Here is a 15,595-nt window from a genome sequence, read left to right as displayed (position 1 = left end):
GAATATTTGAGCTGGCAGTGACCTTTAAAATCATCAGGGTCTGTCTTCCCCAGTGGATAGGGAGCTAGAGCATGAAAAACACCAAGTCTTGAATCTTCAAAGGCATTGAGAACAACGTAGAAGCCAGTTTTCTTTCTCTTATACCTGGCATATGTTGTTCTGAAGGGCCGTTCTCATAGGAATAATCGCCCCACCAATACGAATCCTCCTTTTATTACTTTCTGTGTTTTAGGGCCATGTTTCTGAATAGATATCTGCTTCTTGAAGACAGAGGCCGTTGCTTATGCTTATGTTTAATTTTTTACAATGCTGGATAGCAGGTATACTCTATAAATACGCTAGCCATTGAAAAGAAGGCTGAGGTTTGGCTTTGATTTTCTTTTTCCTGTAGTGTACTTGTTTTCTATTTTTTTGGAATTCTTTATTATTTCATTCCTTCTCTTTTATTTGAGCAAATGTGCTCCTCTCTGTCCAGTTTAAGGCAGGGAGCTTAAATCATTGATTTTGAGCTTTTCTAATATATACACTTAAAGCTATAAATTTTTCTCTCTAAACATTTACTACTTTAATTGTATCCCTCTTATTTTGTTACAGATGTAGTTAAAGCAGGGATTTTGTTTCTCAAATAAACATATTTTCTAATTAAAAAAAAAAGGAAAGCTGAGGTCAAATTTATTTTTTTAAGTTTATTTATTCATTTTGAGAAAGAGAAAGAAAGAGAGAGAGAGAATGAGTGGGAGAGGGGCAGACAGAGAGGGAGAGAGAATCTTAAGCAGGTTCCACACTGTCAGCACAGAGCCCGATGAGGGCCTCGAACCCACAAACTGTGAGATCATGACCTGAGCCGAAATCAAGGGTCAGAAGCTTAACCTACTGAGTCACCCAGGCGCTGCGAAAGCTGAGGTCAAATTTAGAAGGGCTCCTGCTTAGGTGGCTATAAACTATTCTGTCAACAAAGAGAACACAACCTCATTTATTATTTAATCCATGTTTTCTGTGTGATAATAACCAAAAACCTATAGTAATTGTGAAAACCAGAGTCTGTTTCTCATGTGAAGGAGTCTGGAGGTGGGCAGCTCAGGGCCACTACCAAGGTTCCACAGGGTGGTAAGGAACACAGGCTTCTCCTGGCTCTCTGCTCAGTTATTCTTATTGAAAATTGCAAAATAATACATAAATACAGTACCTTCCTTCACAAAAAAATACACCCCCAGGGCGCCTGGGTGACCCAGTCTGTTAGGTGTCCAACTCTTGATTTTGGTTCAGGTCATGATTTCACAGTTCATGAGCCTTTCCCTCCGTCAGGCTCCTTGCTGACAGTGTGGAACCTGCCTGGAATTCTCTTTCTCTCCCTCTCTCTCTCAAAATAAATAAACTTTAAAGAAAAATAAAATAAAATAAATAAAAAATAAAAACTATCCCCCCCTCCCGCCAAATCCCACCTATATATAAACCACACAATTATCTTAAACTCAAATTCTCGTGGAAATGAAGATTTCTACTTACTTTGAAGGAATACCAGTGATGTGGGAACTTGATCATTAAGAGTTTGGATGATAGGGTAGAAATGTTCTACTGACCTGGAAATCTAAAAATGGGTATTTATTTTATTGTCCTTGTCTTTCGGTATTTGCCTCAGTTACATATCATGTAAAAGTGTCCTATTGATGAAATGCCATATTTGTTGAAATGTACACATAAAGAGAATTGTATAATCACATCTTGCTCCTTAGAAATAAGAGTTCTGTAAATTCTGTAAATGTAATGCCTGAAGCTCTCTCGGTGAGAAAGCAGAAACTTGTTGGTCTTGCAGAGGGATATGAATTACTTCAGGCCTGCTGGCTCTGAGTAGTTATTTGTTATTAGTTATTCGATTAGTTATTTCCAGGCAGGATCCTGTAAAGGAAATGGTGGCCAAGTTGTTGCCCTGGGTAATTCACTACAATAGAGAGAGATGAGTCAGGGAGGAAGATGATGATTATCATGGCGATAACAAACATAAATAATAATTACTGTTGTCATTAATTTGAAAGCTAATATATGGTACTATGTGCCAAGCAGTATTTTAAGTCCTTTACATATGTTAACTTTTCAGTCCCTACCACAACCCTGTAAGGTCACTGCCGGTGTTATTATTATCACGTGAAGAAACAGGAGGAGTTAGGTGACAGGCCCAAGGTCACACATCTTGTAGATGGTGCAGCCTGCCTTCACAGCCAGCCAGTCTGGAACTAAAGTGTCTGCTGTTAACCACTATTGTTTGACTGGAATGGGAGTTATTCAACCAGCCAATGACACTTGAGGGCCTCCTCTCTAAGGCACTGGAGAGCAAAGGTTAAATTAGCCTACTGGGCTCCCTGCTTCCACACTCCAACCCGTTCTCCACACGGCAGCAGAGCTAAACCAGACCTGGTTAACCTACTGCTTAAACAAATGTCAGTGGCTTCCATTGATTCCTGGAATCGATACAACGTAAGCTCCACACCATGGCCAACAAGGACCCAGGGCATCTGGCTCCTGCCTCCCTCCTCAGCCCCAACTACAATTTCCCCTTTCTCGCCATGCTCTCGCCACCCTGGCTTCCTTTCTGTGTCTGGAAACACAGGTTATTCCAAGAGGACCTTCTCATTCCCTTTGCCCGGAGTACTCCTCTCCAGCTCTTCCCAGGGCCGTCGGCCACTCACTCTGGAAATCTCAGCTGAAACACTGCTTCCTTCTAGAGGCTTCCTCTGGCCACTCTGAAGTGATGGCTATCCAGTCACTTGCTAGTACACCATCTTGTTTCACTTATGAAGCCCATCACAATGTAGGATTACCCTAGTTGTCCAATCATTTATTGTTTGTGATTCCTTACTCAGCTCCAGAAGGGCAGGAACCTGGTCTGTCTCAGTAACCACCGCTCCTAAAAGAGGGCCTGGCCTGTAGTAGGTGCTCAGTGAAAACTCACTGAAGGAATGAACGAATGAAGAGACAGTCCTAACCTTCAAGAAGTCCCCAGTGTAGAGCAGCAGACCGTGGGTTATGACTAAGTGCAGATATTACACACTGCGGCTCTTCTACGTGAGTGCATGCTTTGAGTTCACAGAGGAGTGAGTCAGTAATTCTGCCTGGGGGTAAGGTGGGGGGGTGGCGTGCCAGCATAGGAGAGTGGAGGTGGGAGACATCGGGGCGAGTTTCTCAGAAAAGATGATATCTGAGCTCTAGCTCAATGGAAAAGGAGGAGCCTGTAGGCAGGAAAGGAGGGCGTGGTTATCACGATGTGAGGAGCGGGGTCAGCGTGTGAACGAGCCTTCCGGGCAAAGGGGACCAAGCCCGGCAGCAAAGGCAGAGAATGAACGTGCATACGATGTGAGGCATGAGTTCCACCAGCAGACGTCCATGCTGTGTGAGGGGCCTACGGCTGCTTCTACAGACCAAGTGCCGCAACTCGCGGCTGTTAACGGCACAAAATGTGTGCAGCTTTTAAAAACAGGACTGTTTGGGGTGGCTCAGTCGGTTAGGCATTGGACTTTGGTTCAGGCCATGATCTCACAGTTTGTGGGTTTGGGCCCCGCGTCGGGCTCTGTGCTGACAGCTCAGGGCCTGGAGCCTGCTTCGGATTCTGTGTCTCCCTCTTTCTCTGCCCCTCCCCTGCTCGCACTCTGTCTCTGTCTCTCTCTCTCTCTCTCTCTCTCTCTCAAAAATAAATAAACATTAAAAAAATTTTTTTAAGGGGCGCCTGGGTGGTTCAGTCAGTTTAGCGTCTGACTTAGGCTTAGGTCATGCTCTCGGGATTCGTGGGTTCGAGCCCAGTGACGGGCTCTGCACTGACAGCTTGGAGCCTGGAGCCTGCTTCACATTCTATGCCTCTCTTTCTCTCTCTCTCTCTGCCCCTCCCCTGCTTGTGCGCTTTCTCTCTCTCTGTCTCAAATGAATAAACATTAATTTTTTTTTTAATTTAAAAACTAAAAATAAGACTGTTTTCCTTTCAGGTTCCCCGAGCTCCACCTTTCCGCCTCTCCTTGCACCCCTTTGCCATGTTAACGGCACCCAAAGCAGCAGAATACGCCCGCAAACAGGGTAAGCCTGCTTACTTCCACTGCTTGAGAAATTTAAGTAAAACTAGGAGGTGAATACACAAAGTAAGGCCAAAGTTGTTATAGCAATAAGATTCTTCTGTCCAGTTGAGCAAAGAAAAAACAAACCAGAAGCATCCATGACTTAATTTCCCTTCATTTTATAGAAGTCAGAGAAGTCTTATTTCTCAGACCCTTTAGCATTGGGAGCAAAGCACTCTAATTTTTTTTTTTTTTAATTCTTAAAAATGTTCTTAATCATTTTTGAGACAGAGACAGAGAGGGGAGTAGGGGGTGGGTGGGTGCAGAGAGAGAGGGAGACACAGAATCTGAAGCAGGCTCCAGGCTCCAAGCTGTCAGCACAGAATCTCACGTGGGGCGGGAACTCGTGAACCAAGAGATCATGACCCGAGGTGAAGTCGGACGCTTAATCGACTGAGCCACCCAGGCAGCCCTGGAAGCAAAGCACTCTAGAAGGGAAGAATCTAAAACCGTGGGTGGACTCATTTTTTTAAAAAAAGTTTCTTATACCGATATGGTTACTGCATGTGTCTCTAGGTGTCAAGTTAAGAAGGGGAGCAAACAAAAACACCGCCAGCATCTCTGCAAGGGAAGTACATGTCACAGCATGGAAATCATCAAAAAATGTATCTTTGGACATCCAGCCCAAGAACAAAGTAGGTCTAAAAATGCAAATTGGACCAAACTGATAACGGAGAGTTTGGGGAGTATTTTACCTACATTGTGGTTAAAAGTCTAGCCTTTGGAGAGAGATGCTGTGGGTCTGAATATCAAGCCACTCCTTGCTGTGTGAAGCTGTGTGACTTCAGACAAGCTACTTACCCTCTCTGTGCCTTAGTTTCCCCCTCGACAAAACAGGAAAAATAAGGTTACCTACTGTCCAGGTTGTTGGGATGAGTAACTGGGATTATGCATTTTAAGAGATTAGATTAGTGCTTGGTGCAAAGTAAACCCTAAATAAATACTAGCCATTATTATCTTTTAGCACTTAAGAAATACTATTCACAAATTAATCAGCTGTTATTTTTTGATTCAAGTAAATGTGTTGAGGAGATTTATATGAATGCCTGTGTCCTAAGTGTTTCCCTTCTTGGTCCCTTTCACATTAATGAAACTTTATCTTTGCCTGCTTTGCATCTCTGCTGCTTCTGCCCTGTCCATCCGATTCCTGGCACGTTTGTGCTGCAGAATTCAGAGAAAGGTCAGAGAGGCACTGGGCTGGAGAAGAAGGAAAAAGGCAAGCGAGTTCTTTGCCCTTCCCGCCCTGGCTCTTTACTGTAATGTGCAAAGTGAAAAGGAAATTTATAAAGACGTCAGGAAACCCAGTTGGTCAACATAATAAAAGCTGAGAGGGGCAAGAGTCAGATAAGTGGGACAGCTGGGCGTCTGGGATATTTTAGGGCTTTGCAGAATGAGGGACTGTGGGTCAGCAGCAGGGCTATAAGCTAGGAAAAGGAAAGGGAATTTTGAAACTTGGTACACTGGATTATGAATTGGGTTTGCTTTCAGAAACACAAGTGAAAATTAAAATTTCTTTTTAGGGGGCACCTGGGTGGCTCAGTCCCTTAAGCGTCTGACTCTCAGTTTCAGCTCAGGTCATGATCTCATGGTTTCGTGAGTTCAGGCCCCGCATGGGACTGACTCAGCACTGACAGTGCGGAGCCTGCTTCGGATTCTCTCTCTGCCTCCCCCCTGCGCATGCTGTCTCTCAAAAATAAATCAAGAAACTTAAAAAAATTACTTTAACAAAATAAAAAAAATTTTATCTACTTTGGTTGCTGTACTGTTCATTTTTTAATGTGAATCTCTGAATAGACTGGACCACACAGGGCTCAGGATTTATTCAGGTTTTAGAGGCAAACTATTGGCTGGTAAGAAATGTATCCTTATCATAACAATTGCTTTAGGAACTGCCTGAATTCTTTGGTCATATCAGGGTTTTAAGAAGTGTTGTTCTGGGGCAGCTGGGTGGCTCAGTCGGTTGAGCTTCCGACTTCGGCTCAGGTCATGATCTCACGGTTCGTGGGTTCAAGCCCCGCATCCGGCTCTGTGCTGAGAGCTCGGAGCCTGGAGCCTGCTTCTGATTCTGTCTCACTCTCTCTCTCTGCCCCTCCCCTGCTCACGCTGTCTCTCTCTGTCTCTCAAAAATAAATAAATGTAAAAAAAAAAATTTAAAAAAAAATAAGTGTTGTTCCAGTAACATAGCAATCCCACTATTGGGAAAGGTTTACTATATTGTTTTCTTTTAAAGATATTTGCTATAATGAGATTTAAAGACGTGGCTTTTCTAGAACCGTATCTGTGTTACTGAAGAACTATTTGAAGTAAGATGTGTGTGCTGTTGTTCTTTTTTTTAAATATGAGTTTGGAGATGGCAAGTTTTAGAAAGTAAAACAAAACAACAGGAAAAAAAGTAACAACTCCAGAAATAACACATAGATGTGCACTCATGTATGCATGTGCACACACACACACACACACAGTGATATCTAGATGTTAAACTTAATTATGAAAAAGCAGATCTCTAAAACGGGAGTTCATAGGCCCATTTATGCATCTTAGGTGCCGAAAATCTGGCTCACAAGATGACTCACTGGTATGTTTTTTTGAAAATACAATTTCATTTCCTGTGTGTTTTCTTCCACCGCCATTGAGGATTGTTGGCTTCTTGATGGAAGCAGATCTTTTCTTTCCTTATTATTTCCCACATGTATATATAGTGCTTTGCAAGCAGTGGATATTCAGTAATTATTGTTCATTACTGAATTGGCAATAAACTGCATTGTCCTGAGTGCTCTCAAACCACTGTGCTCTGTCTACACTGACCGACAGGCTCATTTCTAGGGACCAGCCGTTTCTATAGGCTAATTACTGCCTGTAAGCCCAGGAGTGTCCAAAAAACAAGTGCCCATTTTGCAGTAGGGCCAGGTCTTGAGGTGGATCCCTTCCATAAAGTCCTGTTCTTGATAATCAAACAGCAGAAAACACATTTATGACTTTCGTTCATTCTTCTTCCTTTGTGTACGTTAGGCATCTTTTCCAACTCCTGGGTAATGTACTTTTTAAATTAGCTCAAAACATTATAATAGTAATATGTGCTTATAGTAAAACTTTCAAACAATACAGGCAATATAAACTGAAAAATAAAAGAATTCCGCCTTCCCCACACTCCTGTCCTACTCCTCAGAAATAACCACCGTTAATATCTCTTGTGATATTAAAATATTTGTTGTACATGTACATATAAATATACATACATGTGTCCTATTGATTTGTTAGAAATAACAAAGAAATTAATGAAAGCAATATCTTTATTAAATGGAAAATATGCTTTCACAGTTTATTGCTTGAAGTTTTTCAAATTATATATTTGAGCTTCCTAGTCTTTTTATCCATATGTTTTATGGATATTGTACCATGTCTTTTAACTGGTGAACATTTACAACCTCAAGATAAAACGATGCCTCATTCAGAACTTTCTATTTATTTCCAGCCACAGAATTGCTTCATAAAGTAAGGGACAAGGAGAACATATATTTTTTTAATCCAGGTAATTTGGAAAGTAGTTTTAAAGATTTCTTTTGTATTATATTGACATTGGTAATTCATTTCTTAATTTTTTTAATGTTTATTTTTGAGAGAGCGAGTGGGCAAAGGGCAGAGAGAGAGGGAGACAGAGAATCCCAAGCAAGGCTCCACACTGTCAGCACAGAGCCCAATGCGGGGCTCAAACTCATGAAATGTGAGCTCATGACTTGAGCCAAAATCAAGAGTTGGATGCTTAACCAACTGAGCCACCCAGGTGCTCCTCATTTCTTAGTCAAAATGAATATGAGCAACACCATACCCTAGAAAAGTGTTGACATTGAGCACGTTACCAGGAAATGGATTCGGAATGGACAGGACCATACAAAAGAGCTAGAAAACAGCATGCTATAATGATTAAGAGTATGGACTCCGGAGTCACACAGCTCAGAGTTGACTCTTGATTCTCCCATTTAATAACTGGAGTGAATTGTTAAGTGAATCCCTCTGTGCTTCATTTTCCCATTTGTAAAGAGAGGATTACAGCGGTACCTATCTCATAAGGTCACTACAAGGACTGCCTATGTGGAAGGGCTGAGCAAAGTGCCGGGACCTAGCTAGCCAGAATACAAGTGCTTCCGTTACTATCACTCCTGACAAAATCACAAGATCATGGACCGGAACAAGATACAGAGAGAGGGCAATTTGAGGGTTTCTGGTTTCTGGTTCCACACAGTTTAGAAACTGCCGCTCATCCTAACAAGTAAAAAGCTGAACAGGCTGAGAAATGAACTCCTCTTGGATCTGCAGGACAGGGGAGGTCAAAAGGCAAACCTCTGCCCCCAAAAGTTGGAGAGACAGACAGGTGGATATAGGAAGTTACGGTTTATGAGAGCAAAGACTCACAAGTGGAAGCTTCCAGGGATACAGCATTGGAGTATGAAAACCTCAACTGTAATTGGCAAATTAAGGGAACCTCAGTGCAGACAACTCAGAGGGTTAACAATTCCAGGGGACCAGTCATAGCAGGACACCCACAATATTGTGAAATTTACCTCCAGGAGCTCTGCAGGCTCTCACAGTAAGTATTGGAGAAAATTCCTTTCATGCTTCCAGCAGCAGGAGGAGAAAAGGAATCGTGTTTAAATACAGCACGCTGTTCTTAACCTGGCCTGCCCCAAGTGGAAACTAGTTAACTAGAACCTCACCTTCTGGGGTTTTATCAGAGCCCAGCTGACCAAAAGGAAGGGAAATACCAACTCCAGTTAGCTGTAGTCGTCTTGTCCCAGCTGGAGGAGAAGAAAAACTGAGAAACACTTGTGAGGCTCACAGTCCAGAAACACAGGCTCACCAAAGACTGCGTTCTAATCAGAGGACTATTGAACTATTCCCTCCCCCCCCCCCCCCGCAACACACACCACAGCACCACATCACTAAAGGCGTATTCAGAGAGTTCCTTTTGCCCAGTACATCGTATCTATCAAGAAAGAATGACAAGGTATAGTAAGGTGCATAAAACATAATTGAAAGAGACAGAGCAAGCATTACAAACAGATACGGCAGGGGATGTTGGCATTATCAGACCAGGAATTTAAAACAAATATGATTAATATGCTAAGAGCTCTAATAGGTAAGGAACACAGCATGCAAGAAGAGAGAGCGATGGAAGCAGAGAGGAGAAAATCCAAACTGTTAACTGGAGAATCCAGGTGGGGGCGTGTGTATCTTCATTGTACAAATATTTCAACTCTTCTGCATGAATGTCTTCATGATGAAATTATGAAGCAGAAAAAAAAAGAAACGGTCAGAGTGGATCGAAAAACAAAACCTAGTTATGTGTCGTCTACAAGACACCCGCTTTAAATATAAAGGTACATATAGATTAACGATAAGTGGACAGACAAAATAAATCATGCCAGCACTAATCAAAAGCAAGGAAAAGCTGTACTAATTTCTGACAGAGCTGACTTCAAAGCAAGGAAAATTGTCAGGGATAAAGAAAGGCATTATAAAATGATAAAGGGGTCAATTCTCCGAGAAGACAATCCTTAACATGTGCGCATGGGACAACAGAGCATCAAAGCACAGGAGGTAAAAACAGGTAAGGCTGCAAGGAGAAATCGCTGACTCCACTATCATAGCTGGAGACTTCAGCATCCCTTCATCAGAAATGGAGAGAGGGCGATTCAAGTTTAAATTCAAAGAAATATATTAACAATTCAAGACAATATAGTATAAGAAAAACACGCAACTGCTCAGGGGCAAAAAAGATTGATTTGCTCTGGGTACAGTTAGTCAAAAGAAGTATAACTTTTATTATTTATGTTTCTCTTTGGAAGTAATTTTGAGCTTGGAGGAAGTTTGCAAGAATGGCACAGATTCCTCATACACCTTTTACTCAGGTTCACCAATTATCAGTGTTTTGCTCCATTAGCATTACCATTTTATCTGCCTCTGTCACTCTCTCTTCCTCTGTGTCTCTCTCTTTCTCTTGGTATATAGTACATAATTTTTTTAAGTTTATTTATTTATTTTGAGAGAGAGAGAGAGCATATTCATGCATGCCCACAGGTTGGGGAGGGACAGAGAGTGAGGGAGAAAGAATCCCACGCAAGCTCTTCCTTCTCAGTGTAGAGCCCAACGTGGGGGTCGATCTCATGAACCGTGAGATCATGACCTTAGCCGAAATCAAGAATTGGACACCTAACAGATTAAGCCACCCAGGTGCCTCCAAATTTGATATTTTTATATGATCTACCACCTCTATATCAATTTTGTCAATTGACCCAATAATGTCCTTCTCTTTTTTAAAAATTTTAAAAAATGTTGATTTATTTTGTGCTGTCAGCCCAAAGCCTGATGTGGGGCTTGAACTCATCAATTGTGAGATCATGAGCTGAGCCAAAATGGAACACTCACCTGACTGAGCCACCCAGGTGGCCCAATAGTGTCCTTTTCTAAACATTTTTCCTTTCTGTACAGGATTCAGTGTGGGATCCGATACTGTATTTAGTTGAGAAATATAACTCAATTTCCAAACCTCTCAGAACAATTCCATGGATATTCTTTTGTTCCTACATGTATTTTAATCCATCTTTGTCAGTAACTTAGTATTTGATATTTGACCTTAACTCCCTATAGACCGAAAGCTAATGTCTGTGTACATCTGAAACTGATGTGCTTGATACCAAAATCTTTTTTTTTTTTTTTTTTTATTCTGCAGGTCACTTAGAAACATGGAATTGCACCAGGAGAGTCTATAATACAGTCTCCAGGAGGGGAAAAGAAACATCATCTTAACACTGTAACTCTTGCCAGCACCGTTTTTCTTTATGGTTAGCTTTTGGTGCAAAGTTTGTTGAAGGGTTACTTTGGATGTTGGGCTTCCTTCTCTTAGAATCCTATTGTGTGGCTAGAGTGTGGTTTTTAAAAAATGTATATCTTAAGCTACTTCACTGTCACTGGAAGACGGCTGGTCGGAGAATTTCGAGACTATGTAGTATTTCTACGTCAGAACAGACTGGCTTTGCAGCAATGCCACAAGTGTTTAGCACTGAGTACTGCAGAGTGAGGGGGGTAGGAGGCAGTTTCCCGAAGTTTTGACCCCAAATCAAATTAATCTGTCATTCACTGCCCTTAACTATGTTCTCCGATGGAGACATTTAAAATCCTTTCAATAAAGCAGTAAAGGAAAAATGAGTGTAGGCTTTCTTTCAATAAATATAATATCTACTAGGAAAAGAAAATGTTCTAGTCCTTCAGCACTTTGCAAAATGCTGATTAAGCACTGGTGTAGCTTGTAAATACATGTAGCAATAATTTGACCAAATGAACGTGAGTACAGATTTCACCCCTTCTGAGGTTTTGATGTGTCACCTTTCTGCAGAAACAGGTGCAAAAACCGGTGTTTCGTTTGTTGGCTTTTGCTGAAAATGGTGGGGTGTCCCGATGCGGTGGTATGGCTGGGGAGACCGATGGCGCCTTTTCCACACGGGTTCAGTTGCGGCTGTAACTGAGGTTTACCTGAGGCCTGCAGCACTAGGTGGAGACTGAAGATACATCAGTGACCTGTGCATACACTGTCTAGCTTCCTAGGACTTCGCCGGGTTTTCTTTGGTCTAGCCCTGCTAATTGTGAGGGAACATTTTTTTTTCCTCTGTGGCTATTGCTGTCTCTCCTTTTGCCATCTGCACATCTGCTTCACGTGCTGCCCAAGGACTTGCCCAAATGGTGTTGTGAACACTCACTGGTAGCTGTGGTTGGCTATCCTCTCGGAGCCCTCCATGAATCACAAACTGCCATCTTTCGACATACCCACAGGGGACAAAGACGAGTCAATAGGTTGGCAGCGGTGGAGAAAGCTCTTTGGGCAGTCACTTGGGTTCTAGGAAGCAGTGACACTCCAGGAAAGGAAAAATCAGGCAAATCATGATGCTAGTTCTGAAAACAAAAAGCAACCTTAGACGACCGTTGGTGGGAGAGAGGGAATGGAAGGATCCTGTATGTTTTCCTGCTCTCAGAGGGTCTCACAGGGTCTCGGGAAATCTCTTTATTTTTAGCCCAAGGAGAAGTGTTCGAACTCAAAACAAAATATACTTAGTTTCAAAATTTGCTGCTTTTCACCAGGAACTCAAAGTTATACATTACAAATTGAGTTTGTTTCTCATCCCATGAAAGTAATATATACTTATGTAAAAAAAATAAGGCAATCAAAAACAACCAAAAGGAGAAATAAAAACATAAAACTAGGACCTATCACTTTGCCATTTATTGATAACCACAACTGACATTTTGGTGGATACTTACACCGTTGTTATCTTTGTTTTCCCCTACATAAGCATACGCAAAATGCTTTTATCAAAACCATATCATAGTGATGAGGTAGTTTAGAAAATGTAATTGTCGCTCAATTAGAGGATTTTTTTGGTCACCCTTAGCACTTCAAGTCCTTCTGGAACTCGTAGGATTGTCATGAGTCACCCCAGATGGAACCACCAACCTCATCTCAGCAGTTTCCATAGGCAAACACCACAAAATGCTGGGCATGTAATGTATTTCTAGAGAGCTGCATAGGATGAGAAGTGCGCCCTTTGTCTCCAAGGTCATAATGGCTCTGCTGACTTCAATTCCTTTCACTGGAGCTAGTGAGGAGAACTCGAAAATGCCAGAGAGAATGAGAGCCCCCTGCCCCATGATCCCAAATGAAAAAAAGAGAGAGAACATAGAAATCCCCTCACGCACTACCCCCAGGCCCCTTTTGTGTTGTTCTTGCCAACGCAGCAGCCCTCCTGCTATATATACCGGCTGCCACTCTTGTCCCCATCACCCTGGACGCTGATCATCGCTGCCGACAACCATGGGGAAGGTGAGCCACCCGAGCGAGGTGCCATGCCATGTCTGTTGAGCGCCTGCTGTGTTCAGGGCACTTCCCCCGCTGACTTCTGGCTGTCCCCTTGTTTTCCACCTCAGATCACCTTCTACGAGGACCGGGGCTTCCAGGGCCGCTGCTACGAGTGCAGCAGCGACTGCCCCAACCTGCAGCCCTATTTGAGCCGCTGCAACTCCATCCGCGTGGACAGCGGCTGCTGGATGCTCTACGAGCGCCCCAACTACCAGGGCCACCAGTACTTTCTGCGGCGCGGGGACTACCCGGACTACCAGCAGTGGATGGGCCTCAGCGACTCGGTCCGCTCCTGCCGGGCCATCCCTTACGTGAGTCTTGCTTCAACCAGACTGATGCGAAAGCATCACTGATCCGTCGTCATAAATTCCTGTTTGTAAAAAAGTCAGTTTGTTTCAACCCAGGACTAGTGTTCACAGTAAGGATAGCAATGCCTGGCTCTCAAGCCTTGAAAAGAAAATTGTGAGTAGGCTTATGAATCACTGGAACCTGTCTCTCTCTCTCTTTTTTTTTTTCTTACTTAAGGACAAGACTTAAAAAAGAAAAAAGGACAAGATTGTTTTTAGGGCACAAGAAATCACAACAACATAGCCGCTAAAGTTAAATTTGGTGGCTTTTAGCTGATCCCTAAATTCGAAATAAACATCACCTTGCTCAGAAAAGCTAAAAGCCTATTCTAGATCATTACCTTTTATTGATAGAAACACTTAATAGACTCTGGGAGAACAATATCAGTGTAATGTGTGCTGACTGTATTAGTGATTGTTTTCTATGCAGCCTCTATGGCATAAGGATCTAGAAACTAGAACGATATGTCTCAGCTTCCTCCCTGCCTCCCAGGAGTCATTATCACCTAGTTTCTCTCCAGGGTCATTAATTGAGATTCATGGGCCATGGTCCTCCTCAGAGCACTGCTTCATGTTTGTCAAACATGTTGAGTTTGTGTTTCTGATTGCTGATGATACCATATTATGTGGTATGACAAGCAGATTCAAGAAGTGAAACCAAAAGTAGGCTAGAGAAATTTGCAGATGCAGAAAGACATATAAATATAAGAGGAATTTCTCTGAAGCAAGAACTTCAAATGGCTCAGGTGACTTGGTAAAATGTCAGACATGTCAGAGTAAATACAAACTGTTGTACATTCTGAGTGGAAAATCGACTTAGAAACAAGCTTGTTAGGACTCAGTTATATGCAGCCATAATGGAAAAGAGTTCACATCCTCTCTGCAGACTCACTAAATACAGTTGGGCCCGATGGTTTCCTACAAAGGACTTTTGTGACCTTTATTTCAATGTTTGTTTCTTCCACAAGACAGTCCACTGGTCAGGTCAGTCTTATTTTAATATTTGTCCTGACTTATTACGAATTTCCAACAATGTGAGGAAAGGACACATTGAATGGTTGTTTGGTTTGATGGTTTGAAAACCATGCTTCATGAAGGTACAGGCTGACTGAGCCACTTTTACGGAGATCAGGGAGGCACACAACTGATTTTTCTTCTTTTGTTTATTGTCACAACAGACCAGCTCTCACAGGATAAGGCTGTACGAGAGAGATGACTACGGAGGCCTTGTGTCCGAGCTCACTGAGGACTGCTCCTGTATCCACGATCGCTTCCGGCTCAATGAGCTCCACTCCCTCCACGTGCTGGAGGGCTGCTGGGTCCTCTACGAGATGCCCAACTACCGGGGGCGGCAGTACCTGCTGAGTCCGGGGGACTACAGGCGCTACCACGACTGGGGGGCCATGGATGCCAGAGTGGGCTCTCTGAGACGGGTCATCGATTTGTACTAGGCTGTGTGTTTCTTGTTGTGATCCACGTCAAAATGCAATAAAGATACAAATTGTGTTCCTGGCACTGACTCTTGTTCACATTTAAACAATAATTGAGTTCTAAGGAATGGTGACCCCTGGCAACTTACCTGACGCTGAAGATCAGGTGTTTTGAGTGTTTACGGACTTCCACCCGGTCAGGCAACGGTATTTGTGAAGGCCCCACTCGCGTCATGGGAAGCAGGGAGAAGCACTATGTCTGCTTCTACAACCCACGATCTGCAAAAGAGAGGAAGGGCAGATAGAACGAAAAACTATTAGACTATTGAAAAAAGAAAATAGAATGAGTTGTGGCTGGGACACCAAAGACAAGAGATTGCTGGAAAGCTTAGGGCAGCTGAAGTCTCAGATAAGACGAGTCAAAAAAAGCTGAGTGAAGACGGGTTTTTACCCAGAATTCCCAAGGTAGAGAAAGTCAAGCATGCTTGATGCGTTCAACTGGTAGGAAAAGTGTGTATGCTAAGAGTTAAAGGGCCTGAGTCGTTCCTGCTTCTGCTAATTACTAGTAGTAAAGTGACCAACTCAGATGAGTTTTTTTAGGGACTCTCCCAGTTTTAGCAACTAAAGTCCTACATCGTGGGAAGCCCCTCAGTCTCAGGTAAACCGTGATGGTTGGTTACCCTACTTAACTGGCTTATCTCTTTGATCAAGTCACTTCTTACCCTTTCTGTGCCTGAATTACCTTACTGAAGACTACAAGTGGATAAGAAATTCCTGCTTCACTAAATCCCAGTACACTTATGATGAAAACATAAG

The 15,595-nt window shown here is 42.7% G+C and overlaps 1 protein-coding gene across 10 annotated transcripts in view; it reads left to right on the top strand.

The window, feature by feature from the left end:
* The window catches only part of LOC106967094 (gamma-crystallin A), a 30,223-nt gene extending 15,401 nt beyond the window's left edge, over positions 1–14,822 (top strand). For 7 of the 10 annotated variants that reach the window (XM_053215696.1, XM_053215699.1, XM_053215701.1 and 4 more), the window contains 4 exons: positions 3,972–4,059; positions 4,614–4,732; positions 13,071–13,313; positions 14,528–14,822. In XM_053215696.1, coding sequence (XP_053071671.1) covers positions 3,972–4,059; positions 4,614–4,732; positions 13,071–13,313; positions 14,528–14,800 — 723 coding nt within the window. In that variant the 3' untranslated portion in view covers positions 14,801–14,822. The other 3 variants (XM_027052254.2, XM_015063285.3, XM_015063284.3) reach the window with 3 other exon arrangements.
* The last annotated feature ends 773 nt before the right edge of the window (positions 14,823–15,595 follow it).

The sequence above is a fragment of the Acinonyx jubatus genome, chromosome C1, assembly GCF_027475565.1.
Source record: "Acinonyx jubatus isolate Ajub_Pintada_27869175 chromosome C1, VMU_Ajub_asm_v1.0, whole genome shotgun sequence".
In the NCBI taxonomy this organism is placed as follows: Eukaryota; Metazoa; Chordata; class Mammalia; order Carnivora; family Felidae; genus Acinonyx; species Acinonyx jubatus.
The sequence above is the reverse complement of the archived record's forward strand: the minus strand, read 5'-3'. Positions and strand labels throughout refer to the sequence as shown.